This window comes from Camelina sativa, chromosome 17, assembly GCF_030686135.1.
Source record: "Camelina sativa cultivar CO46 ecotype springtype chromosome 17, ASM3068613v1".
NCBI lineage: Eukaryota > Viridiplantae > Streptophyta > Magnoliopsida > Brassicales > Brassicaceae > Camelina > Camelina sativa.
Window position 1 is genome coordinate 3,562,277 of NC_141896.1, and position 26,243 is coordinate 3,588,519.

A 26,243-nucleotide genomic window follows, 5' to 3' on the forward strand; every position below is an offset into this window, starting at 1 on the left:
TATATTTTTCCCCCAAAACCTAAAATTTGTTTTTTTGTTACCAAAAATATTTTCTTTCGAAACAGTGTTTTCCAAAATAACAAAGAACTTTTCTTCCACCTTTTTCAAAGTCGTCAAATTTCACCTTTTCCAAATTCGGTCAAATTTCAGTACCATAGTACTAAACGACCAAATAAGTTATTTGAAATAACAAACAATATGGTTTGTAATACGTTTAGGGAGAAGATAAGTAAATCAAATCATCACGAAGCTTATTTAGTGTGGATGGATAAACTCAATTCACCAAAAACAAAAAGATGTGAAGCCTTGCAACATATAAGGAAGATGCATATGTTGACTGTTTTAGGTATAGAAAATTTCTGAGTTATCTTTTGGGCTAAATATACGTATGATAAGACCATGCCAGATGCAAAATGTTACTAAATGTAAAATACATAGAATGGCCAATATAGGGAGCTCTTAGACTTAAACCCTTAACAAAACATTGGAAAATAATCAGTCAAAAAACCAACGATGTCGTTTTGGCAATCTTTCTTTGTACACTGTCTTAGCTCTCACAACCCTTTAAAGCGTCTTTCTTCTCTTTATTTAGACAAGGGTGAAGGCAGATTGTACAGTTGATTGGAATCGTGATGCAATTGTCTGCGAGGCAAATTGCTGAAACTGTTTCTTTGCATCTGCCAACCAAAATTTGGTGAATGCCTATTAGTTACCTCTATATATGTACATGCATATGTTCTTTTGTAAAAGAACCTAGTGATCTATAGCTGATTTGATTCTTAACAAAATCAGGGAAATTATCGGAAATTGATAAGGGATCTTACCTTTCTTGCACTTTGTGAAGCCAATGATATTAGCCACGTTGAGGGACAAGCAAACGCCAACAACGAGCAGATAGTCAGCTTGAAACCTTATCAGAGAAAATACTCCAAGGATAAACCACGCAGCTGCCTGAAGAAGTGGAAAAAAAAGAGAGAAGATTTAGCTGTAAATACAACAGAAAAAGGACAACAAAGAAATTCACATGTTTTAAATGTTTACTAAGCTCCTGTACTATAGACACTGAATGCATAGCTACCATCTTATGGCTAGATCTGACTCTTTATAGGTTGCTTGTAAGGTAATTGGCCGTATAGGTTTATAAGCTACCAAGTTTTAACCAATATCATATGTAGTCAAAGTGTGATCATAGGATATACTCCAAATGGCAGACTTAGTTCCAGCAGATTATTATTCCCTACTCAGCATATTATGCAATGTGACTTCGGATGTGATTTGACTCCAGTGTCAACTGCCACGATCCCACTCATGCAGGGGTAAAAGCATTTGTCACAAACTTATTAAATGGAAGCTTGTTGGGGTACTAAAAGGCTGCTCTCAATTCTTATCTACCACCTTTGCAGAATATGCTTCACCAGAAGGGACGTGTTTATTCTTGCCTATTCTTATTCCTAATCCTTCCACTAAAGTTTCAGAAGGACTGCAAACAGGTTTAAGTAATTAGCATATGTTACAACTAAAGTGTTAGGTAGGAGATACTCACTGCAAGGTAAAGTGTCCACCAGAAAAGCCATGAGTCTTTCTTGTTCATCCGAGACAAGGACTGCATCGACAAAAAAGACGAAAACACAAGTATTCAAGAAACACAACCCCACATTTCTTGACAGACTGAACCCATAGTAGCCTTATGAATAAATGAAGAAAGACTAACCTCCTGGTCAAGAGACTCGAATTTCCAGACACTTTCTCCCAAATCATTGATCTCGTTCCACCACCTCAGACCGACCAGTATACGCCCACTCACATTCTTAACAACCCAGAAGTCAAGTGCAGCAAGAAGAACAGTGACTACAAAGATTATGACAAAGCTGTTGAAGAAGAGAGCAGAGAGAATGTAAAACGCCAACGCAGCACCCTGTTATAATAACAGATACAAAACTGGTCACCAACCATTGGTCCAATAATCCAACATTTTTCTTTGACAAAAACATTTATACTATGTGATCCATACCTTGAAGAGAACATGGAAAAGACATGTCTTTGGGTTTGCATAATTCTCAACTGGTGCCTGAATCTAACGAAGAATAAAGTTTTGGTAAGCCTCAATTCTGATAAAAATCACAATTAGGAGTTCATGCAAGCAGATTCCATTGTAACAACCATTACCATACTAACCAAAACGGCTACATAAAAGATTACATTCCCCTCTACACATTGCCGCCAAAAGGAAAAAAATTCGGGATGAACAAGTTTTATTACATTGTCTTCTTCTCTAACCTAAGCTCAAATGTATACTTTCTCGGATACGAAACACAGATCCAACCCAATAATATTCAGATCGAACAAGTCAACGAAACTAATCAAGAATCTGATATGCAATCGAACTTAGAAATCAACAAGAATCTAAAGACGAAGAGGGAAGCAGCTGAGATTAAACCTGGTTAGGGTCCATCTTTCGAAGAATCCGAAAGGGATCAATCCGAGCAAAAAAAGAAGTAATTTGCTGATCAGCAGAAACAAAAACACCTCTCCGTTTTTGAAACTAATCGATCAAATCCACAGAATTTTCCCGAGAAAAATTTCTGAAAATTTCAGATCTTCTTCAACAAAACTCTTGCGCGTGTCTGCTACGTGATTTCTTCTCTTTTTGATATATTGTTTTTACAAATGTGTTTTAAAGGCCGAATAAATATTGGGCCTTTAATATTTGGAGAATTTAGACCCAATAATAAAAATGTTAATTACGAATTCACCCCCAAAACTTCCGTTTCGATCAAAATCATCCATCATATCCACAACAACAAGGCAAAATAAAAAGGAAAGAAGAGGACGACGATGGCTGTAAATATGTGACCATGAAATGGCGAGAGAGAGGCTGAGATAATTTGTCTTATCCCTTAGAAAAAAAAAGATAAAGACTTTTAATGATCGGAAGGAGCAAGATGATGGGGCCACACAAACCATACACACTTCCAATTTCAAATAAAGAGCTTTTCTTCAGTTGCTCACAGAAGTTAAACCAACCATGGCGAAGATGATGATGTTGCAACAGCATCAGCCTTCTTTCTCACTTCTTACTTCTTCTCTATCTGACTTCAATGGCGCTAAGATCCACTTACAAGTCCAGGTCCATCTTTTTTTCCTTTTTTCCTTTTTTCCTTTAATGAAACCAAAATCCGTTTGGCTCATTTAAAAATCATCTCTTTCTAATTGGGTCTAAGCTCGTTTTGTTTGACTTCTTGAGCATTGGATCATTGTTTCTTGATTAATGAATGTGTGCCTAATAAAGTCTATGTGTGGTTCTGGTTTCCAGCTCTGATTTTGTTGTTTAAGTAAAGTTTATGAGCTTCTTTGTCATAATTGTTAAAGTTCGTAGTTTTTTGAACACTAACTCAGCATTTTCCTTTGTGTCCACTGATTTGTATTTGTGAAGCTCCAGCTTCAGATATTATAAGTAGTCTTAGAATAAATATTGTATCTCTTGAAGTGAGGATTCAAACTACAGATTATATTTTGGAGATAAGATGTTTTACAGAGTTGGCTTTGTTGTTGAAATTGCAGTACAAAAGGAAGGTTCATCAGCCAAAAGGAGCACTCTATGTTTCAGCATCGAGTGAAAAGAAGATTCTGATCATGGGTGGCACCCGATTCATCGGTGTGTTCTTGTCCAGGCTCCTTGTCAAAGAGGGACATCAGGTTCTCATTTCTCTTCCATGGCTGATCAAACTTTCTTCTCACCTAAACTTTAGTTTCCCTCTCTCATTACCCTAATGGTTATTTTTGCAGGTTACATTGTTCACAAGGGGTAAGTCTCCTATTGCCAAACAATTGCCCGGTGAATCTGACCAAGACTTTGCTGATTTTTCTTCCAAGGTATTACATGATTCTTTGTGAAAGAACTCATATATAATATATAGCGGTAATCCTAGTAACTCATAGAACTTGAGCAACAGGAACTTGATGACAACTTGATGATTTATTAATAGGATTCTAATAAAAATGAATGATTTTTTTCTCGGTCTTTTCTAGATTCTTCACTTGAAAGGAGACAGAAAGGACTATGACTTTGTGAAGTCAAGTCTTTCAGCAGAAGGCTTCGACGTTGTTTATGATATCAACGGTAACATCCTGTCCCTCTTTGTTCTTACTGTAGATTCAAAAATATACTGTCTCTGGTCTTGATGGATGATATGTTCTCTTATCTCTCAGGGAGGGAGGCCGAAGAAGTTGAGCCCATCATAGATGCACTGCCTAAACTAGAACAGTAAGCTTTACAAAAATCTACCAATTTGTTCATTTGGTTGATAGCTCCCAAGAAACAGCCTTTCAGTATTGTAATTTGCCGTTAATGTTATAGGTACATCTACTGTTCTTCAGCTGGTGTGTATCTGAAATCTGATATCTTGCCACACTGTGAGGTATGGAAATATATATCTTAACTCTTATTCCTGAAAGAATATGAGCTTGTATTCCTCGGAAGTCTCCATAGAAATATTATGATTTGTTCATATGATATCACTCGGAAGTTTATTTCCTGAGCCCAGTTGTAGTAACTTTTTATCTGGGACATAAACCAATGCAGGAGGATGCAGTTGACCCTAAGAGCAGGCACAAGGGGAAGCTGGAGACTGAGAGCTTACTGCAAACAAAAGGTGTAAACTGGACTTCTATCCGTCCTGTGTACATCTACGGTCCATTGAACTACAACCCCGTGGAAGAATGGTTCTTTCACCGTCTAAAAGCTGGTCGCCCCATACCAGTTCCAAACTCTGGAATACAGATCTCACAACTCGGTCACGTTAAGGTCACACACTACTTTCTCTTAGGCTCTTGAGCTCACTTACATGGTTCAGAGCACTCATTATGTTATAGGGGACCCTTAACTCAAACTCAGCACTATCTCATTCCTCTGATCACTCTTGAAGAGTATTGATCTATAACGTCAGATTATTATGTAATTTCAGGACTTGGCGACAGCCTTTCTCAACGTGCTTGGTAACGAGAAAGCCAGCAAAGAGATATTCAACATCTCAGGGGATAAATACGTCACTTTTGATGGGTTAGCAAAAGCTTGCGCAAAGGTACATGCTTTGTCTGTTGTTTTCCGTATTGTCTTATCAATCCAAAGAGTTTTGAATACATCTCTGAGCTTTTTGGATCATTGCTTGAGTAAACTTATTCATGTTTTCAACTCTCTCTCTCTCTCTCTCAGGCTGGTGGGTTTCCAGAGCCAGAGATTGTCCACTACAACCCGAAAGAGTTCGACTTTGGGAAGAAGAAAGCATTCCCTTTCCGTGACCAGGTAAAAACTCCAAACATTCAAATGATCCAGGCTGCAAACATCAAAGAGTCCATATTTAAAAGTTGGAGTTTTGATTTATGTATGATCTTGATCTTTGCAGCATTTCTTTGCATCTGTGGAGAAAGCAAAGCGTGTCCTGGGATGGAAACCAGAGTTCGACTTGGTAGAAGGTCTCACTGACTCATACAACCTTGATTTCGGTCGTGGAACTTTCCGGAAAGAAGCGGATTTCACCACTGATGATATGATTCTAAGCAAGAAACTTGTTCTTCAGTCCTAAGAATCGCCCATAGTTGGGTTTTGATTGTGATCAACCGGAACTCTTTTAAGATTCTCACATTTATTGTCATCTCACGTATATTTTGGTTCGGACTTTGGGACGATGAAGAACCTTAAGTAACTAAAAAGAGACGACGGTTTGGCTCTGGCTCTTAGTAACATGGAAATTTGGTTTTTAATTCGGTATCTCTTTCTAAATCTGAACCGAACCAATATTTTAGCCATACCGACTACCAAGCAAATTAAATTAATCATAGCTAGTAACCGACCGAACCGAACCACAAAATCGAATCCCCGCGACTTTAACTTAAATGGCCTACCAAGAACCGGATACACAAAAACTTAACTGGGCTCAAATATTTAAATTTAGAAGCCCATCTTACAAATCCGCGCATTTAAATAATCCAACTTGACGAGGAAGTAATCGCAGCTGGCATCTTAATTTATAGAGACAAAGTTCATGCCTTGTTGAGTCATTTCACCGATGTGGGATATATAAGGCTATATCTACATATATATTTTCTAAGAGACATTATAAGTTTACGATACATGCCTTTTTATATATCGTAAACTTATAAAATCAAAAGTCAAGAACACAAAACAAACAAGAGATATTTTCTTAGAGATATTTGTCAAAAAGACTTGTTTGTTTTGTGTTTTTGACTTTTGATTTTATAAGTTTACGATTTATAAAAAGGATGCTAGACAAACAAAAATAACTGGAGCCTTAAAATGTCTTTTCCAGTTTAAAATAAGATGCTGCATCACATCAACCGGTGAATTATTATTGTTTTTGTTTCGTTATCATGTACAATTTCCAAAAACCATGTGGACCTGATCTTCAAATGGAAACATCTTCAATGTGTAATTTTAGACATTTTGAAAAATATTAACAGAGATACGAATACGTTACCGCAAAAAAAAAAGGTGTCGTCCAACCGCAACAAAACAGTCACTATGTGATAACAATGACCGGAAAACTCCTCATTCAACGTTAATTTATTTTTGGGCCCAAAGTTTCGTTCATCGTGTTTTTGGTAAGGAGAGGTTTGGCCACCGCAGGTCGTAATCTTGTGGGAAAGAGAAACTTACATAATTGTGGAGTTTAGATTCCAAAATATATATACTACAAAAACGAATTAGTCTTCTTTCTTTTGGCAGCACCAGAGTATCAGTCAAATTCTTAACTCTATATAAAAATAATTGAATATCATAATATTTTTTTTCTTCTTCTCTATTCTTTTTATATGTCGGTACGTTTTTATCTTTTCCAGTATATGTCGGTACGTCAAAATGTTACAGTGTTACTCTTTAGATTAAAAATTCTAAAAACGCCTTCATCACACTAAGGCAGCTAGTGGTCAGCCGGTGATCCATGGAATTTGGCTTGAAGGAAAATATCAAATTGCACATGAACACTATCCAAATATCAGAAGTACTCTGCCTGAACGATAATATCTTTGTAGACACGATCTTTATCCGATAGAATAAAAATAAAATTTGTCATCTCATTCTCATGAGCAATTGGTAGTTCTCTCTTTCTTTCTTTTTGGGGTAAGTTCAGTCCACAACTAGTCAACAATCAATTTTTTGTAACTATTGCCACACCTTACTCCTCATAATTCCGTATGTTATATAAACTTAAAATCATGATCCGTTGTCATGAAGTTGTATACAAAATTTAGCACTATAATTAACTCAAAAAATTATTGATAGCCAAACTTAGTCTGCATGCTATGCATTACTTGATGCAATCTCAACTCGAAGAAAACTAACGATGCAACTTGACTATAAAGAAAAATTGTAATGTTAAATGATACGATATTTGTATGCCTTTTTTTTTTGGTTTTTGGCCTGTTGACAACAAAAAGGAAAAACTTTTAGTCTTTTTTATATACTAAAATCTTGACGTTATGAAAAAAGAAGAAAATATCAACGTGATATGAATAACCAACTACATAAATAGTAGGTCGGTCATGAGTCGGACAAAAAAAGATTACTTAACAACGAGTAGCAATAGCAATATTGCATGGTGTCAGTTAAACTACAACCAATCAATTCTTATTCGTGGGCTCCCTTTTTCCACGTGGCATTATCACAGCCTTGTATGAAATCATACGGAGACGCTCCAACCAATCACAATATTTCGTGACACACGTGGTAGTATTTTAGACCCCACCTCACTAGTGTGACACGTATCCTAATACGCCACGTCATCATTACCCGCTACTTCAGATTAAGTAGCAATGTAGCCAGCCATGCACTAGTAACACGAAGCTAGGAAGCTTCCCCTGGGTCGATGGCTAATTAGCATTTTATTAATTATCCGTAATCACGGCTTACAAATCCTATAAAAGCCAACTCTTGGTTTCTCTCATCAACAATCAAATCACTATAATCAACAACTCAAGGCATCACTAATAAGGATCAATATAGTTTCTCTTTCTCTCTTCGATAAACTTAATTTTTTTAATTCTCCGACAAGAGATGGCACCTGAGATGAACAACAACAAGTTGAGCTACGGAGGAAAGAAAAGGGCGTACGTGACTTTCCTTGCTGGCAACGGAGACTACGTGAAAGGAGTCGTTGGTCTGGCTAAAGGGCTGAGGAAAGCTAATAGCAAGTACCCATTAGTGGTTGCTGTGTTACCCGACGTGCCGGCTGATCACCGTAGACAGCTAGTGGATCAAGGCTGCATCGTCAAGGACATTCGGCCGGTTTACCCACCAGATAACCAAACCCAGTTCGCTATGGCTTACTACGTCCTCAATTACTCCAAGCTCCGCATCTGGGAGGTATATACATGCATGTTTCTTTTCTTATTTATTTATTTTTTGATAAAATGTCTTCTTCATTACATGATATGTTTCTTACCAAAATATCATATAAAAAAAATGAAAATATGAGTTGATTGTAACTTAATAATAACTATGTACGGATGCAGTTTGTCGAGTACAGCAGGCTGATATACTTAGACGGAGACATACAAGTGTTTGAGAACATAGATCACTTGTTCGATCTTCCCGACGGCAGTTTCTACGCTGTTAAAGACTGTTTCTGCGAGAAGACATGGAGCCACACTCCTCAATACAAGATCGGCTACTGCCAACAGTGTCCGGACAAGGTGACGTGGCCGGAGACGGAGCAGGTTGGTCCTAAGCCACCGTTGTACTTCAACGCCGGAATGTTCGTCTACGAACCAAGCCTCTCCACTTACTACAACCTTTTGGAGACTCTCAAAGTTGTCCCTCCCACACCTTTTGCTGAACAGGTAAACAAATTCACACATTTATATGGTTATACACATACACGGGGATGTTTCATTATATATATAATATACTATAGGTCTAAATTATACCTTAATTTAAAACTTTATTAATTATAAGATTAATTTGGTTTGTGTGTTTTTATAGGATTTCTTGAACATGTACTTCAAAGATATATACAAGCCGATTCCACCAGTATATAATCTTGTCTTGGCTATGCTCTGGAGGCATCCGGAGAACATAGAGCTTAACGAAGCCAAGGTTGTTCATTACTGTGCAGCTGGTGCTAAGCCTTGGAGGTATATGATCTAATTATCTTCTTGATACATTTTTAAAGAGTAAAATTAAGAAAATGAAAGAACTGAAGTTGTTTCTCTGTTTATATCAGGTTCACTGGCCAAGAAGAAAATATGGAGAGAGAAGACATCAAGATGCTTGTAGAGAAATGGTGGGACATTTACAACGACGAGTCTCTTGATTACAAAAACGTAAATGTGCATAGCGGACAAAAAGAAGATGTCCAAAAGAAACAGCAATCCATTACACAGTTCTTTACAGACTTGTGTGAGGCTGCTGTGCTTCACTGCGCCAAAGCTCCATCCGCGGCCTAGACAACTTTGTGAAGGAGGGCTGTGTGATAGGTTCTTCTCAACACCTGTTTGCTATTAGTTGTGAAACTGATAATATTTAATAATTAGGATATCATATGAAATTGTGCTTTACTGTTTTTTCACTGAGCTTAGAGGAGTTTTTAATCCCCAAACCCTCTTTGTACCTTATATGTTTGCTACGGACTTTTCTACCTAAAATAGTAAAATGTAATCTACTCCAACAGTTTTTAAAAAAAATCTTCTTCGTTTTGATAATCAGGAAATCCCATGGAATAATGAGACCAATTAAAATAGGATCCATATTTTATCCAATGTTCTAATCTTTTTCAATCCTTTTATATTTATACGGCTTAGAAAATACTACTAGTATATATTATTAGTAAATGAAACTTGAAAATATATTCAAAAGTCAAAACTTATTTATAATCTATACATATGCATTCTTAATAAATAAAAAATTCTAGTACTTATAGGCTTGCTATATTTTTATTTGGTAAGCTCTTCATTTTCCTACAATTATTGACTCAGTAATTTTAGAAGCACAATTAATTATTAAAGAAAAAAATGATTAAGCTACTACAACTATTTAACATGTTATTCAAGAATCTAGATATCAAACACAATCTCTGATAAAGTTTAAATACAAAAATTATGAAATTTGCGCGTTGCATTTTTTTCGTGTTCGTTCTTGTTCTTTACATTTTTATTCCTCATATTGAAGCAGTCGAAGCCGATGGACCAACTGAAGCACTGATCAATAGTATCTGCGTAGAAAACGAAGACTATGGATTTTGCAGTAAAACCATCCATGAAAAACTGAAGGCACCAACAGCTACTCTCCAAGAACTCACCGGTCTCATATCCCACACCGCTACGGATCAGGCCAATGATACTTACGTATTCATCGATAACATACTCCGCCAATGGCCCGACCCTAAGAAGAATCGTCTCAAGACTTGTCATGCAGTTTTTAAGAGAGAGACCACTAGTTTCTTAGAAATTCGCTTTCTATTTTCAAAAAGAGAGTACGAACGTATGGTTAAAATCATTTTCTCCACAGCCAAAATCTTAGACCGTTGTAGAACCGAATTTCTTGTTCCTCCTTACAAAGATCCTCTAACTGAGAAGAAGAGAGTTATGAGAATATTGATCACCATGTCTGCGGTTTCTGGACATATGGTAAAAAATGGAAAGGCTTCCTTGATTAGATCAGTAGTTATTCCGCAGATTCTCAGTTATTAAGAGAAACATATTAATCAATGGTTTGTAACAGCTAAAATTTTCAATAATATAAAAGTTATAACAAAAGAGAATTAAGCATGCATTTCTTATCTTGTTATTTTTATAACAATTGTTCAAAAAATAAATTAATGGATAATCATCCGAATACAATAAATTAGAATTAATGTTTATTAATTCCCATCGGATGCAAATAATAATGATTGACCAAGATTTTGTAGTCTAATTGTGTAAGAGTTGTTGTGGATCACCATCAGAACTGAAATTCGGCATAGTACATGTTGATAAATTTAGATAAAATCTAAGCAATGCTAAAACTTAACCGCGATAGACTGGTATGGTCAACAACATTCTTCGACGCATTCACATTCTCTACCCTCTAGTTCGATCTCGTCAACAGAATCAACCATTTAAAAAGCCTGGTCCTAATCTGAGGAATTATTGATTCCCCTACTCATTTGCATATTCGTGTTACTAAGATGCGAACAATTAAGTAGTCAAACCAAATCTTTTTCTGATTAGTTAAAAAAGTTTCCTATACATCACAAACGTAGCCAAACCAAATATTATATTACTAGATTAGGACCGTGCTAGAGCACGGGTTGAAATTTTTTTAATTTATTTTATAAATTTAGAATATATATAATTTATATGTTTGTTTTAAAAAATTTTTTTGGAGAAAACATTATGCAGTAAAATCATATGTTAAATATGAAAAAACACCTATTTTGTAAGTTTTATATTGTTAATTTTGTAATTTTATGTATGAGAAATGGTTATGTTTGTTGTTTGCTTTTATTTTAATTTTGGAACATGTTTGGTGTAAATGTTTTAATATGACCCGTGCTTAGGTAAGATTTTATTTTTAACTGCATAATAAGATCTCGTAAATCACGATTAAGTGTGATAAATTACCAAAATTTTATTTCTTTTTACGCGTAACAATATATTTTTATGCCTAACAGAATATATTTTGTAACAATACATGAAATACTAAAGATTTTATTTGGAAATTGTATAAATCATTGAAATATTCTCTTTAAGATGATTCTTTGGAATATTCTTAAGTATATTTATATAGCCCACAAATTGACCAATTAATCTATAATTTTTTTTGTAACCAACCTATATTTGATGTATAATCTCTTTTGTAACCAATTTATAAAAATTATATTGTCTACAAAAAAGGTTGTGTACTTCCGTTTTGTTATATAGGAGATAATTTTTTAAATATAAGATCTTGACAAAAGTTATCAATTTAAATTGGTTTTTTCATTGGCCCGTTAGATTTCAAGATCTTGACAAATAATTAAGTTGGGTTTTTCGAAAGTTATCAAAGATTGATGTACTCGATGTAAAAACGCTTTTACATTTTATTCAAAACAATAAAAAGTTGGTTTTTTGATTGGCCCATAACCATTGACTTTTACACACTGACCACAAAAAAAACATAAAATAATTTCTTAATTTATTTGGTCAACTTAAATAGTTCATAAATTTTAAAGTTTAGTCCAGGTAAATGAACAAATGTCACATTTTTGGAAATGTTTTTTTTTTTTCCTTGAATTCACAAATTTTGATTTTTTGGTAAGTTACGAAGACTTTTGACCTTTGACTGATTCATCATTCATACGCCTAATTTTCAAATATAAAGATCAAAAATTTTCCTTCTCAAAGGACCACCACACTCACAATTTACAAAAAAGAAACAAACATGAAAATGCATAGCATTCTATCGACAGTTTTGGCGATCATACTCGCTTTCTCCGTTGCAGAAGCTAATAATCTCGATGGCAAAACTCAACAAAAGGTCAACGGAATCTGCAAAAAGACAACGGATATCAAATTCTGCAGTAGTGTCTTGGTCAAGAACCTGCCTACTCCTGTCCCAAGCAACAAAGATCTCATGAACGTGACAGTGAGAGAAGCTGAAAGGTTCTCGGCAAACACTAATTTCTTCATCAGCACGCTCCTCGAGAATGCTGGAGACGAGAGGGAAAATCTTCAAATGTGCGCTGACGCTTACTCCATTATGAACTTGGCGTTCACTAATGCTATATCTTTCTTCAACCAAGCTCACTACAGTAAGATCGTCAAGGTCCAAAACAAAATTTCTAAGGCTGTTGGTATCTGTAAGACAGATTTTAATGTGCCTGGTTATGCGATCAATCCTCTGATTGAGAAAAACAGACAGATCATGATCTTATCATCCATGGAACAGATCGTTTGTCAAATGGTTTCTTCATAATCTTAATGTTGAAACATAGTAGAAGCAAAATGTTTACAAAAATTATGTTGATGTTTACATAAAATATTATAATTTAATATATGTTTTCGTTTAAGGTTGAATTGATCTAGTTGATAAGGATAAGAATTTGGGATATATAGAATAGAAATAGCTCTTTCTATAAGTGTTTTTTACCTTTATGCAAAAAGATTAGTATAAGATTTGATTGCTTTGTCCTTTTATGGATTCTTTGATCTTATCGCCTAATCAGCCGGTCAACTAATGGGTATATATACTTCAATTATTTATTTTTGGAAACACAAGTTAATTTTAATAAATGTCAATAGGTTGTTCTTGATTGATCTACAACCAATTGGCACATGTGACATGTCTAAACTAGTGCCTTCAACTAGTCCGAATCGGTTATGTAAGTCTGAAAACTATATCGCATGTGCTCCTCCATGTAAATATCTCTTTCCAGCAAGCCTAATCACGGGCAAGTCTTCCTAGAAATCTACTATCTCCATCGATTAAAAGTGCATGAACCGAGATAATACTTGCAAGTCGCAATCGAGAATGAAGAAGAAGAAGACGGAGTTGAAGTAAGTAAGTAACAGAACAAACAACTCTGTTTTTCATTGTTTTTAAATTCACCATATACTTGAGTTACTAAACCAGGATTAAACCGTGACCGCCAATTGTAGATGACTTGCAAAAACCGGAACCCTCTGTTTTGAGCCAAACTACTTTACATTTTGGGTCTATGAAATATTGAAGGTCAGTAATAACTATTAACTTTTAACCCTGTGAGGCTGTGACAGAGTTACTTCTTTAACAGAATTATGAAAATATAGAGATCATAATTAGAGATATATGTAGTGTCTATGGAATGAAGACTCCAAATAACACACAAATTAACCACTCCATCATTGGCCTCAAAATGAGATACAAAATTAAACACTCCGGAAATGGATATTCAATTTTTAGTTGCAGTAACTTAGACAGCATAAATCACCAAAAGGTTCATTCATAGCTCATACTTATAAGATAAAGCAGCTAGGAATCAGCTTGTTTTAAGGCGATATAGGTCCTGTGGAACCATTTCCACTAGATGCGACCGCTAATCTCGATTCAATATCTTCATTACTCTCACTTTTGACTTTACGTTGCTGTTGTTTCACCTTCTCTGCTTCTTCTTCCTTCTCACTCACCTCTCTGTCTTTGCCCCACAATACGCCATAGAGCCCAATAATCACAAGTGCTGATCCCAAAAACCTGATATACATATAATAATCATACAAATTAATCATCATACGACCCCCCTCTATATAGAGAGAGAGATAAAGGTGTATGGAAACATACGTGCCGGTGTAGAGTTTCTCGTCAAGAAGAGTCCAGCTGAAAATGGCGACCACTACCAGCAGTAAAGGGCTGAAAACAGAGACGTAAAGAGGACCTTTCCTCTGCATCGCCCATGACATTAGGCAGAACGCTAACGCAGACGCCACCACTCCCTGCATCCGCGTTTTATATTAATATATCATATATACTAGCTTAGCTAGCTTAATTCATAGCATATGTATTAATGTATAGTAGAAGTATATGGACTTACGGCGTAAAGAGCGGATATGAAGCGGAGAGGAGAGCTGAGAGACCAATCAGAGACTTTGTGATCGGTGATCAAAGCGATGGCTCCACATTGGATACTTCCCATCAAACACATTAGAAGTGTGCTCGTGTATGGTGCTGCAAATGTCTCACTCATCTTCGTCTGTAACCAAAATATATAATATTCTTAAAATTAACTTACTTTAAAAGTATATGCACACCCACAATATGTTATATAACGTTCTGAATCTTTATTAAACTATGTACATAAGATAAACCTGTGTAAGAAAAAAAGGTTACCTGGATAATGAACCAAGCGGACCAAGAAACGGCAGCAGCCATAATAAGAAAAGGTCCCAAGAAGAAGTTAGAACTGCTAGAACTGGAACCTTGGCTCGTGATGTTTTCAGCATAGGCCCAATGGATCTTAGACTCTCCAATGCCGAGGGTGTGACCATGGTAGAAGGAGAGAACCATGGCTCCAATCACACATACTAGCGTCCCTATCACTTTTGCTTGTCCTGATGCCTTTTTGATCCCTACGGTTTCTTGTCTGAAACATAATTTTGTGTTAGCAGTCAAAACAGAGAGTTCTGTTTTGATGAAGACTTGGTTTATTAAGAGTAATTTCGTATACCTGAATATTGCGGCGAGGAGGAACGTAACCGCTGGTAAGAGATTAGTTAAGGCACAAGCAATGGTCGGAGATGAATTCTGAAGTCCTATGAAGTATAGCACTTGGTTTCCAGTCGCACTGCAAATTAAATCAAGGTTTATTCTGTTAGGACATTTGTTTCCCCTGGTGATTAAGAACTCATGTAGAGATGGACTAGTTTAAAATAGTTAAAAAAAAAAGATTGTAAAGGTATTGTAATTAGCAGGCAAGGTTTATGTAGATACCCGGTAATGGAACAGAAGAAGATTTGGACAAGAACCTTTAGTGTGATCTTCGGTCTTGTCTTCCTGCACAAGAAACCGTGTACGAAACTTTTTCATTAGGCATCAATCATTAATCAGTTAATCCGCTTCGTATGAAAACGGTGATTTTTAATACCAAAACCTAACAGGCTTAAACCAGTCCAATTGCGACTTGAATTCGTTTTATAAGAAATCAAGGAATAAATGATGGAAAGCTTGATTCATTAATACTAAATTCAGATATATGGTTAAAGGATTTAGGGTGATAATTGAATGACTGAAAAAAAAAAAAAAAAAATTTCAATCATCATAGAAAGTGAGTAGTAGAGTAAGAGAGTATAACGGCATCGTATAAGAAAGCACGTGTCCTGGCAAATTAAGTTGGCACGGCAACTGACGACGCTTAACTCACCTGGCATCATAGTTTGTGTTGTCTGCATGTGTTTCGGTTTAAGAAAGAAAAAAACGTGTGACGCGTGCGTGGATTGTGTGAGCTACACTGCGTCACATTTCTCATTTCTTTCTCTCGGTAAACGGAATTAATGATAATGTAATTACTTAGGTTTCCACATACGACCAAAAATGATTGACATTACCCAGAGATATTGTAAAAATAACGGTAAACACTAATTTCAATAGAAGAAAAAAAACACATTTTTATTCAATTCGAAAGTTATTTATCTTTGGCACTATACCACTTTTTCTTATTCTAAATTCAACTAAGCAATTCCCGAAATCTTTAACTTACCACATATTATGCGTAATTTATATCGTAGTCTCTCAGGTAGGACAATAAAACGATGTCGTGCTAAACTCTTCTTCTTAATTATTATTTATCATTTTAACTATTAAATACTCCAAATGGATATTAATTAGTTGTCAAAATTGTAAAATAATGGAAATAAATTTATTTTAAACCTATTCAAATGCTAGAACTGATTAGTTAATTTATTACCATATACAGTATGTGAAAGAATCTTGACCAAAAAAAAGAAAAGAGAAAGACTTAAATGTAACCGGTACTTCTATGTCAATGAATTTAAAAGCTTTATTTCTTAAACTTTGGAAAGTAATTAATTTATGTGACGCCCGAAAGCTAGAAGACGCAAAATCGTTATACAACAGACTCACAAAGCCATTTAGTAACAAAATGGCTTCCACTCGTTGATATATGAATGATGTCATCGTTTTGTACTTTTCGCAATTAATTAAGACGAACTTAAAACACACACTTTCAGATATTCAAGTTAACCCAAACTCAATGCTAAACTTTTACCTGGTTTATGACAATCAAAGTTAAGTATGATGTATCTCTCGCTGATCTCTTTTGTAAAACATAAACTCACTACGTAAAACCTTGATTAATTTGACTCCAAAAAAAAAGGTAATATTTTATAACAATGCCATTCAAGAGAAACAAACACAAATTCAACGTTTTATGGATGCAATTTTTAAGATCATAGTTTCATGCATGTCCAAAATCGTTAGTTGATCAAAATCATATGTATATGTATAGATATTAGTATGATTTTCTACCTTTCGAGAAAAAATGCGACCGGAAAAGTGGCGATAGTGGCAAATATTTGGCGATAAGCGACCAGAATGAGAGGCTTCATGCCTGCCTCCATAGCCATCTTCGACGTAATGTTCATGCCTGCGTAGCCGATTTGCACCAACACCATCGCCAAGAACGGCAACAAATCACTTGATTTACCCATCTCTCTCTCTCTCTCTCTCTCTCGTTTATTTTATTCTTACAGTTTTATATGTGTTTATATATCTCTATGTATGTCTCTCTCACTATTACTAATCAATAATAATAGGTCGAGACACCAAGAAAAAAAAAAAGAGAGAGGTGGGTTCTCTATAATATTTATTAGTTTCCCCCAAATCTATCTCTCTACTTTGGTTCAACCTTATATATTTATAGCCCAAGACATATATATACATATATATGTATTTATTTATTTATTTATTTATATATAAATATATATAGAGAGAAAGAAAGAGAGATGTTTTAAACAGAAAGGTGAGAAACGGTTCGAGGATGAAGTTTGCTTGTAACACTTGTGCTCTCCTTAGGGCATAAGAACACGAAACAATAGATGATATGTATCATTTGATATTTTTGGCAATTTGTATAACTTTTCTCCTTGTTGATTACTATGATAATCTGAATTGGCGTTTTGTAAGAAAAAAGAAAAACTTATTTCCTCTCTTTAGTCCCTTTATTTGGTTTCCGTTTTTTCATGGGGTTTGGTGGAGCTTGTGAATGAATGGTAGTAGAATGCATGAATGTCTTTCTCAAACTTCAAGCAACCAATTCTACTTTGATAAAACTCGTTTCTGTAGTATTAAATATAATCAAGGATTTGGTTTATCGCTTGATTATATATATGATCATTATCCAATTAGTATCATCTTAATTAATTTACATTCACTCTTTTAACTACTTTTATTTTTGTAATATGGTATACTATTTATGTCCCAAAAAATGGGATATATTAAGCATGGATTATAAAAAATATATATATTAATTAAATACCACAGATCTTATGGTATAAAGATAACCAGGTATGTTTCATTGATTTTTTTTTTTACACATTCAGTTCGACATACTTACTTTTATCTGACAAATTTCCGATTTTTTTTTGTTTTTGGTTATTTTATATAATGTTTAGTAATCTAAAGTAAAATGTATAATGAAAACTTGTGTGATGGAAAGTCTCATATATTACAAAAACAACATACACTCCCCCCTCATGTGTGTGTGTGTGATCAAATTTATTTGGGCTTAAAGGCCTTTCCTTAGGTGTACAGTGACTTCTTTGAGCAAGAATGTCTTTTCTCATGAGTAGAAACAAATAAATATAAACGTAGATGTACCAAAAGCAAAAACAACATATATAACACAACACGTTAAAAAAAAAAAATCATGCTTGTTGATATTTGAGGAAGTTAGTAATGATTCATATCTTGCTGGATTTAAGTGGTTTTACACGAAATGCTTTCCAAATTGAAGATGACTAAATTATAATTAGTACAATGCTTCTGCGTCATTTGCATAAGTCAAATAAGCTAGCGTTGGCGTCCAAATGAATTTTCGTGTCCCTTACTTATTTGGTTTCCAAGTTCTAACGTAAAATTATCGCCGCGTATTTTTAGAATTCTAGTTTTATCTTTTTTGTTGTTATACGTACATAAGGAATTTTCCGTGCAAAATCGATTCATTCTATCGCGTCCACTTCATTTCTGGCCATGTGTGGGCTAAATTCGAATTAGAAGAAAAAATATTTCTATGATACAAAAGCCCAATCGTCATGCAGAAATATATGTAAGTATGATGTCAGGAAAAAAAAAAGTATATATAAATCTACCAATGGGAGTCATTGGAGTCAAATGAAATGTCTTGACTAATCTAATCAAATAATGTCATAAGGCCGGCATAGTATGTTATAACTAATTTCTTTCATTTGGTCATTCTAAATGTCTTGACTAATCTAGTAATCAATGAGAGTCATGGCAGTTGCATATCATTCAGCAATATGATCTCTTCCAAATACTACTACATTGACTACCTTCCTAGCTAGACCACAACATAAATAGGAGTTGTCATAATGGTCTCTTTAATGTCTTTAAATAAAGACGTATTCTATCTAATAACAAATAATATTTGTGCACATTGGAACATAATATAAAAGATGTAAAAGTCATAAAAAGAGCTCAAATAAATGTCAAATATAGGCTAATCATAATAAGCAGATAACGTAATTAGGAACTTTCCTCAAGGCTTATACTTTTAGCATGCATGTTAAAAGTCATTGGAGGTAATCCTTTCATAATTAAGTCTGCAACCTTAACTTCAGTGCCTATCTATTACTCCCTCTGTTTCACAAAGAGTGTCATTCTGGAGTATTTTCTTTATTTCACAAAGACTGTCACTTTATATTTCCAATGAGATTTTTAACCTTTACATTTCCTATCTATTACCCTTAACCCAAAACTTTTTCTATTAGATTTAAATGATAAATTGCTTATTAAATAAGGGTATATACGTATAATTCAAGTTTTTCTTAATTTGTGTGTAATTGGTCAAAATGACACTCTTTGTGAAACAGAGGGAGTAATTGACATACATTTCTCTTTTGACATCTTGCTTTAATTTATTGACATATATAACCTTAATGTCCATATATCTGGCTCCTTCACATATCATGTCATACTTGTATAAAAGAAAATTACATCTTTAATTGTCACATAATGAGTTAAACACTTGTTAACAATACTTAAGGTCTCAAACTCAAAGACATTTATGTAATTATACTTTCTTAATATAAACCTCATTATATGTCACATACTCACTTTCTAAAGTGGATTTATAAAGAAACTTCAACTGTAGGCTCTTCCATAATATGACACCTCTATTAATGAGATACACATAGCCGAAAGTGTAGTATCTTAAATCAAAATATCCACCAAAATTTGAGTTAGAAACTTCAACCATCTGTGGATGTGTTGATTTTCTGTATATGTGAACATGTATTCACTTGTTTCCTTTAGGTATCTCAAAACTTTTGTTTACAAATAGTAATATTAGAAGAACACGTTAATTTGCCAATTCTCTCAAGAACTTTATCAATATAAACTTTATGAGATAATCTTAATTCCAAGAGATTTATCATGGATAATTTTATTCTTATCACATAGGAAGTCTCATTGATAACTTTCATATAAAAGTTCTCGAATGGCTAGCTTTAGTCTCAATAATGGACTAAGATCACTTTAGACAATAAGATATCATACAATACCAGATATATGAACTTACTCCCACTGATCTTGAGATACATGTTTGGTAAAATATATTGTTTTCTTTGAAACCGAATTCTGTAATGGTTTCATTAAACTTTAGATACCATTGACTCAAGACTTATAATAAGTCCATAAGTTGAATTCTTTAGTTTGCAGACCATGCATTCAGAAGTTTCGATTAAGAAACTTTTAGGTTGACTTTTCATAGACTTTCTCTGATAAGTCTCCATTAAAAACCAATTTTAACATCCATATGATGTAACTCGAGGTCATATTGAGCTACTAATGTCATGATAATCCTAAGAGAATCTTTCCTTGACACAGGGGAAAAAGTCTCATTATAATTGATACATTATTTCTGATTAAAACCTTTCGCTATAAGTCTAACTTTATATCGTTCAATTTTGCAATTACAGTCGGTTTTGGTCTTAAAGATCCACTTACAACCGACTGGTTTGTGTCCTTCCGGCAATTGAACGACATCAATGACTTCATTATCAGCCAAAGAGTTTATTTCATCCTTCATGGCATCAATCCATTTTATAGAATTAACATCTTTAATGGTTTGTGAATAAGAAACCGAGTCTTTAATTAATATGCAGTTCTCTAGATTCTACTTGATAAAGCACATAGTCATCGGAAATAGCATATATCCTCGGAAAAGTACATCTTTTTAATGCTTGTTCCTCTTGTGCTTTGTTATCATTATTAGCGATGTTTTCTTCATGGAGTGGATGATTTCCAGTAATATTCAGAAATAAGGGCAAATAAATATTAACCCGGTCCTAATTTTTTGAATGAACACATCTTGAAATTTATCACTCCCACTAATCTTGCCATTCTTATAGAATCTAGTATTATCGGTTTCCACTATTCTTATAATATGGGTTGGACAATAAAATCTATATCCTTTGGACTTCTCAGGATAACCAATAAAGTGACCACTGATCGTTCTGAAATCCAATTTCTTTTCATGTGGATTATAAATTCTTGCTTAAGACTAGATTTCCAGCCTTTCTACAGTTCAAAAGAGTCTTTGAAACTGCTTTGCTAGGAACTCTGTTCAAGACATAAAATGCAGAATATAATGCGTCCTAACACAAAGATATAGATAAGTAAGCCTGACTTATAATAAATATAATCATTCCCATATAAGTACAATTACGCCTTTCAGCTACACCATTCTGCCATGGATATCCATGCGTTGTGTACAGAGCAACAATTCCTAATTTTTAGAGAATTTTGGCAAAAGTTCCAGAATGTTGTTCTGTTTCATTATATCTACCAAAAATTCACCTCTATCTAATATTATGATTTTCGCTATTCTATCTAATTGTCTCTCTACATCAGTAATGAATACTTTTACAGTATCCACGAATTGAGACTTTTCATGCAATAGATAGAGATAACAATAATATGAATAATCATAAATAAAGGTAATGAAATATTTTTTCACTTCCAAAAGAAGTAACATCAAAAGGTCCATAAATATATTTATGTATGATTTGAAGAAGCTGTGTACTTCTTATGGCTCCCTTTTAGTGTGTTTAGTTTGTTTACCCTTAATGCAATCTATTCATTCATTACAATTGATAAAATCAAGATTCGGAATGATTCCATAAATCTACCAACCACAGGAAAAAAAGTTTTTTTTTGTAAAACTACACTGTAGTTTCTCTTTTGTTTTATTCTTTGTTTTAGCCTAGATAGATCCACATAGGAGCGCACGCATATCTTTTCTATTTTTTTCCGAACGGTGGGAAACTAAATTGGGACTCGATCGATCTCGATATGCCTAAGCTTGAGTTATGTGTCTGTCACTATCAAGTTGATAGTATCAACCACCAACCTACAAAGTCTTTGGCTTTATTATTTCAAATTAAATAAAAAGGATCACACTAATAATTTAATAAAAGCTTAAAGTAAGAGAAACAAGATCCCACACTACTCAAAGCTCTCCGTTCACACCACTACTAGTACTATCGATCAGTCTCTTCTTGGTTCTTGCAATGGCTACTACTCTGGCTCTTCACTCCTACTCATTTGTCCTCTTCATTCTCCTGCCGGTGATCTTTAATCCCCCACATCACTTGGTTGTGGCTGAAGGATGTCAACATCCTCCTGTGATCTTTAACTTCGGAGATTCAAACTCCGACACGGGTGGACTCACCGCCGGACTCGGCTACTACATTGGTCTCCCCAACGGCCGCTCATTTTTCCGACGATCCACCGGCCGATTATCCGACGGACGACTCGTCATCGATTTCCTCTGTAAGTCAGCTTCCTCTTGACTCCTAGTAATTATATTAGACGGTCGAGATTTAGTGGTAGTGGAATCAAGTCGTGACAAACCGTCCGATGTAACGGATCTAAATCTTAATCGACGGCTGATAATCGCGTTACGTAATCCCGCAAAACGACATAGTTAAATTACTTCGTTGAAACGATGAAAATCTAATCCAACAAAAAGTGGGTCCCATTTCAGACATGGGAGTCGGGAGATGTCACAATCAATAAAGCGGGTCCCACTCTGTTAGATTTCGTGACTAAATACAAAAAGAGTCAAACACAAACACAAACAGCGCCGTGCAGTTTAATTAGTTTAGTTTTTTGTCCAAATCGGAATTCACATGTTGATGATTAAAAAACTGTTACGCATGTGTTGGATTCGAATAAAAATCTCTCGGTGATTTGGTGAAGAAGTTGAAGTGTAACAACTTTAATACTACTAAATGAATGTACGTAATAATTCTACACAATTTGCAGGCGAGAGTTTGAATACAAGTCTATTGAACCCATATCTAGACTCATTGGTTGGATCAAAGTTCCAAAACGGTGCTAACTTCGCCATCGTTGGATCTTCTACTCTTCCCAGATATGTTCCTTTCGCTCTCAACATTCAGCTCATGCAGTTCCTTCATTTCAAATCCCGAGCACTCGAGCTTGCTTCTACTTCAGGTATATCTCTCTATCTGGTAACTCTTAACTCCTTAGAACAATAAACTTCGTACTTATACTAAATGACCCTTTACATTGTGTTTTGCAGATCCTTTGAAAGAAATGATGATTAGCGAGAGTGGATTTAGACACGCGTTGTACATGTTCGATATCGGGCAGAATGATATTGCGAATTCATTTTCCAAAGGCCTTTCTTACTCCCGGGTTGTCAAGCTTATTATTCCCAACGTTATATCCGAGATCAAAAGTGCCATAAAGGTCTAAACTTTCACATGTAGGTCTCTGTTTTCATTATATCCACACTTTTTTAAGAAACAGTTTCTTTTAACACGTCAAAGCTGTTTACAACTAACTAAATACAAAAAACAGTAGAGTACTTAATTAACATAAAATCAAACACACATTAAGTAGAATTGTTGAAATTTGTTTTGCAGATATTGTATGATGAAGGAGGGAGGAAATTTTGGGTTCACAATACAGGACCTTTAGGTTGTTTGCCTCAGAAACTTTCAATGGTTCAGAGCAAAGTTTTCGATAAGCACGGTTGTCTTGTGAGTTATAACGCAGCTGCAAAACTGTTCAACGAAGGATTGGATCATATGTGTCGGGAGCTGAGGACAGAGCTGAGAGAGGCCAACATTGTCTATGTCGACATTTATGCCATCAAGTACGATCTCATCGCAAACTCCACCAACTACGGTAAGCTTTCATACATATTAGTCAATTTATGACATCATAGAACATTCTTATACTTGACTTCGTTAAGCATATTTGTGTCTAGCATCAACCATGTATAAACCTGAACCAAGTGACGCTCATTTTTCAATCGGTTTGTATATATCCTAAACCAATATATCCGAAAACTGGATTTATTTAGCGAATGATACTTAATGTATATAAAGAATCAAATATTCATATTGTATCCATGATTATGGTTATCTAAGAAACTTAATTGTGTTTGTGCAGGCTTTGAGAAACCATTAATGGCGTGTTGCGGATATGGAGGGCCTCCTTATAACTACAATGTGAATATAACGTGTGGGAACGGTGTCTCTAAAAGTTGCGACGAGGGGTCAAGGTATATAAGCTGGGACGGAATACACTACACCGAGACAGCTAACGCCATAGTAGCCATGAAAGTATTGTCGATGCAATACTCGACGCCACCAACTCCCTTCCACTTCTTCTGCGGCAGCTGATATTATTCTTGTTATTATGTGCTTGTTCTGTTTCAAGTATGAAACTTTCTTTTTGTTTTTCAGCTCTTTGTAATTGGTTGAACTCTCAACTCTTATTATATAACCAAAGTTCTGATTTCATATAAACCCGGTCACATATGATTGGGCATACTTACATTACAATTGAACTGACGAGAGATTTACTCTGTAGTCTCAAGAAAAGGGTAATCAGTGTAACCCACAACAGGATCAAAAGTATAGAAACTTGGTCTGTCATACTTAGTCAGCGGCGCATCGAGCTCGAACCTTCTAGGCAAATCCGGATTAGCCAAGAACAGTCGTCCGTACGCGACAAGATCAGCTCTTCCCTCCGCCACCGCTTTGTTCCCATCTTCTCTCGTATAACCTCCGGCGACAATGAACGTTCCATCAAACGCCTTTCTCATCGGCGTAAGCGATTCCGTGCATTCGAAAATCTCACTAGCTGTTTTCATCCTCGGCTCAACCATGTGGCAGTAGAGTATCTCGAATCTGTTGAGCGACTTAGCCATGTAAAGCCCTAATCTTTTAGGGTCTGAATCTCCGGATTCCATGTAATTAGCGAACGGTGAGAGTCTGATTCCAACGCGATCAGGTCCGATCTCGTCCGACACCGCTTCAATTACTTCTAAAGCGAATCTGCAGCGATTCTCTAGAGATCCTCCGTAATCATCGGTTCGATCGTTAACAGAGTCTTTCATAAACTGGTCAATCAAGTACCCGTGAGCTCCATGGATCTCAACTCCATCGAAACCTGTAAGAAGATTAAAAAAAAGTTGGAACCTTTCTTCTTGGGTTTGATTCAATCAGTTTCAAAGTTTGGATTTTTATTTACCAGCTTCGATAGCGTTTCTTGCAGCGAGACGAAACTCATTAACAATGGTGGGGATTTCATCAGTTGTTAGCCTTCTCGGAGGTGTATACTCACTCGATGGATCATCAGCGAATGGCTTATCCGTAGAAGAGACCGGAGCTTCCCGATTTGGCTGACAATCTACAAATATATTCACACGATGATCACTCAAATATCCTAAAAGAGAAAACTTTATAAAAGGGTTTCTTATAAATAGACCTCGATGAGAAACACGACCAGCGTGCCAGAGCTGGCAGAAGAAGATGCCGCCGTGAGAGTGAACAGCGTCAACGATGGGCTTCCATGCGTCTATTTGGTCTTTTTTCCATATCCCTGGCATGTTTTGATACCTTTCAGAGAAAAAAAGTCAATCAAAATCAGAGCCTAAAAAAAAAAAAGTCAACGTGAATAGGTTATAAATAGAGACTTACGCCATGGCAGTTTCAGAAACTCCGGTGGCTTCGCTGATGAGAAGACCTCCCGGAGTTGTTCTCTGAGAGTAATACAAGGCGACGTGAGGGTTTGGAACGTTACCGTATGATCTCATTCTCGCCATCGGAGCCATAACTATTCTGGAATTTGATTATATAGATTTAAGCGACTCTTTTCAGTAAGACAAATCTATGTATTTTAGCAACGGTTTGTGTGTTGAATGAGAGAGTTACGAACCTGTGTGTAAGGTTGAAGTTTCTCATCGAGAATGGGTTGAGAAGAGGAATCATCTGTTTAGTTGCAGAGATAGTTGCGTTCCCCATCGATCGATCTTTCAAATGACTCCCAGATTTGTGTTGAGTTTTCTCAGGGATTGTTTTGGAGATTTATTTACCAGTTACGTGAAACAGAGGAAGTTTGAAGAGACTTGTTGAGTATTCAAAAGTCAATGACGATACTCGAGCAATTGTTTACGAATTGTTTTAACTTTTAAGTAACAACGATGTGATGTGTGGTATGGTAT

At 35.3% G+C, this 26,243-nt stretch overlaps 8 protein-coding genes across 9 annotated transcripts; 5 read left to right on the top strand and 3 right to left on the bottom strand.

The window, feature by feature from the left end:
• Positions 1–369: 369 nt before the first annotated feature.
• On the bottom strand, positions 370–2,802 carry LOC104755122 (Golgi apparatus membrane protein-like protein ECHIDNA). Its single transcript, XM_010477460.3, has 6 exons — positions 2,438–2,802; positions 2,012–2,074; positions 1,712–1,915; positions 1,544–1,603; positions 825–951; positions 370–677 (listed from the first exon to the last, which is right to left on the bottom strand). The coding sequence occupies exons 1-6, from the start codon at positions 2,450–2,452 to the stop codon at positions 589–591; spliced, it is 558 nt and encodes a 185-aa protein (XP_010475762.1). The 5' UTR covers positions 2,453–2,802; the 3' UTR covers positions 370–588.
• On the top strand, positions 2,772–5,760 carry LOC104755125 (chloroplast stem-loop binding protein of 41 kDa b, chloroplastic). Its single transcript, XM_010477464.3, has 10 exons — positions 2,772–3,127; positions 3,562–3,696; positions 3,787–3,873; positions 4,030–4,120; positions 4,210–4,264; positions 4,358–4,418; positions 4,583–4,804; positions 4,965–5,081; positions 5,213–5,302; positions 5,403–5,760. The coding sequence occupies exons 1-10, from the start codon at positions 3,026–3,028 to the stop codon at positions 5,580–5,582; spliced, it is 1,140 nt and encodes a 379-aa protein (XP_010475766.1). The 5' UTR covers positions 2,772–3,025; the 3' UTR covers positions 5,583–5,760.
• Positions 5,761–7,849: 2,089 nt separating this feature from the next.
• On the top strand, positions 7,850–9,714 carry LOC104755126 (galactinol synthase 3-like). Its single transcript, XM_010477465.3, has 4 exons — positions 7,850–8,377; positions 8,527–8,853; positions 8,996–9,147; positions 9,237–9,714. The coding sequence occupies exons 1-4, from the start codon at positions 8,069–8,071 to the stop codon at positions 9,457–9,459; spliced, it is 1,011 nt and encodes a 336-aa protein (XP_010475767.2). The 5' UTR covers positions 7,850–8,068; the 3' UTR covers positions 9,460–9,714.
• Positions 9,715–10,031: 317 nt separating this feature from the next.
• On the top strand, positions 10,032–10,783 carry LOC104759128 (uncharacterized). Its single transcript, XM_010482095.3, has one exon. It carries the CDS (start codon positions 10,111–10,113, stop codon positions 10,699–10,701), a length of 591 nt encoding a protein of 196 aa, XP_010480397.1. The 5' UTR covers positions 10,032–10,110; the 3' UTR covers positions 10,702–10,783.
• A 1,582-nt stretch (positions 10,784–12,365) lies between these two features.
• LOC104755128 (uncharacterized) lies at positions 12,366–13,047 on the top strand. The gene has a single exon (XM_010477468.3). The coding sequence runs from the start codon at positions 12,413–12,415 to the stop codon at positions 12,944–12,946; it is 534 nt and encodes a 177-aa protein (XP_010475770.1). The 5' UTR covers positions 12,366–12,412; the 3' UTR covers positions 12,947–13,047.
• A 781-nt stretch (positions 13,048–13,828) lies between these two features.
• LOC104755130 (WAT1-related protein At1g09380) lies at positions 13,829–17,534 on the bottom strand. The gene is made up of 7 exons (XM_010477470.3): positions 16,988–17,534; positions 15,434–15,496; positions 15,171–15,287; positions 14,834–15,086; positions 14,538–14,696; positions 14,288–14,439; positions 13,829–14,200 (listed from the first exon to the last, which is right to left on the bottom strand). Exons 1-7 carry the CDS (start codon positions 17,167–17,169, stop codon positions 13,999–14,001), a joined length of 1,128 nt encoding a protein of 375 aa, XP_010475772.1. The 5' UTR covers positions 17,170–17,534; the 3' UTR covers positions 13,829–13,998.
• A 4,612-nt stretch (positions 17,535–22,146) lies between these two features.
• On the top strand, positions 22,147–24,543 carry LOC104755132 (GDSL esterase/lipase At1g09390-like). Of its 2 annotated transcripts, none has more exons than XM_010477472.3 (5): positions 22,147–22,531; positions 23,027–23,218; positions 23,307–23,476; positions 23,653–23,917; positions 24,185–24,543. In XM_010477472.3, exons 1-5 carry the CDS (start codon positions 22,270–22,272, stop codon positions 24,415–24,417), a joined length of 1,122 nt encoding a protein of 373 aa, XP_010475774.2. In that variant the 5' UTR covers positions 22,147–22,269; the 3' UTR covers positions 24,418–24,543. The 2 variants fall into 2 exon arrangements, 1 of the variants encoding a protein (XP_010475774.2); XR_015586478.1 differs by having other exon boundaries at positions 22,156–22,531; positions 23,307–23,492.
• Positions 24,491–26,238, bottom strand: LOC104755131 (putative 12-oxophytodienoate reductase-like protein 1). Its single transcript, XM_010477471.3, has 5 exons — positions 25,958–26,238; positions 25,720–25,860; positions 25,508–25,638; positions 25,271–25,429; positions 24,491–25,189 (listed from the first exon to the last, which is right to left on the bottom strand). Exons 1-5 carry the CDS (start codon positions 26,041–26,043, stop codon positions 24,597–24,599), a joined length of 1,110 nt encoding a protein of 369 aa, XP_010475773.2. The 5' UTR covers positions 26,044–26,238; the 3' UTR covers positions 24,491–24,596.
• Between the last annotated feature and the right edge of the window lie 5 nt (positions 26,239–26,243).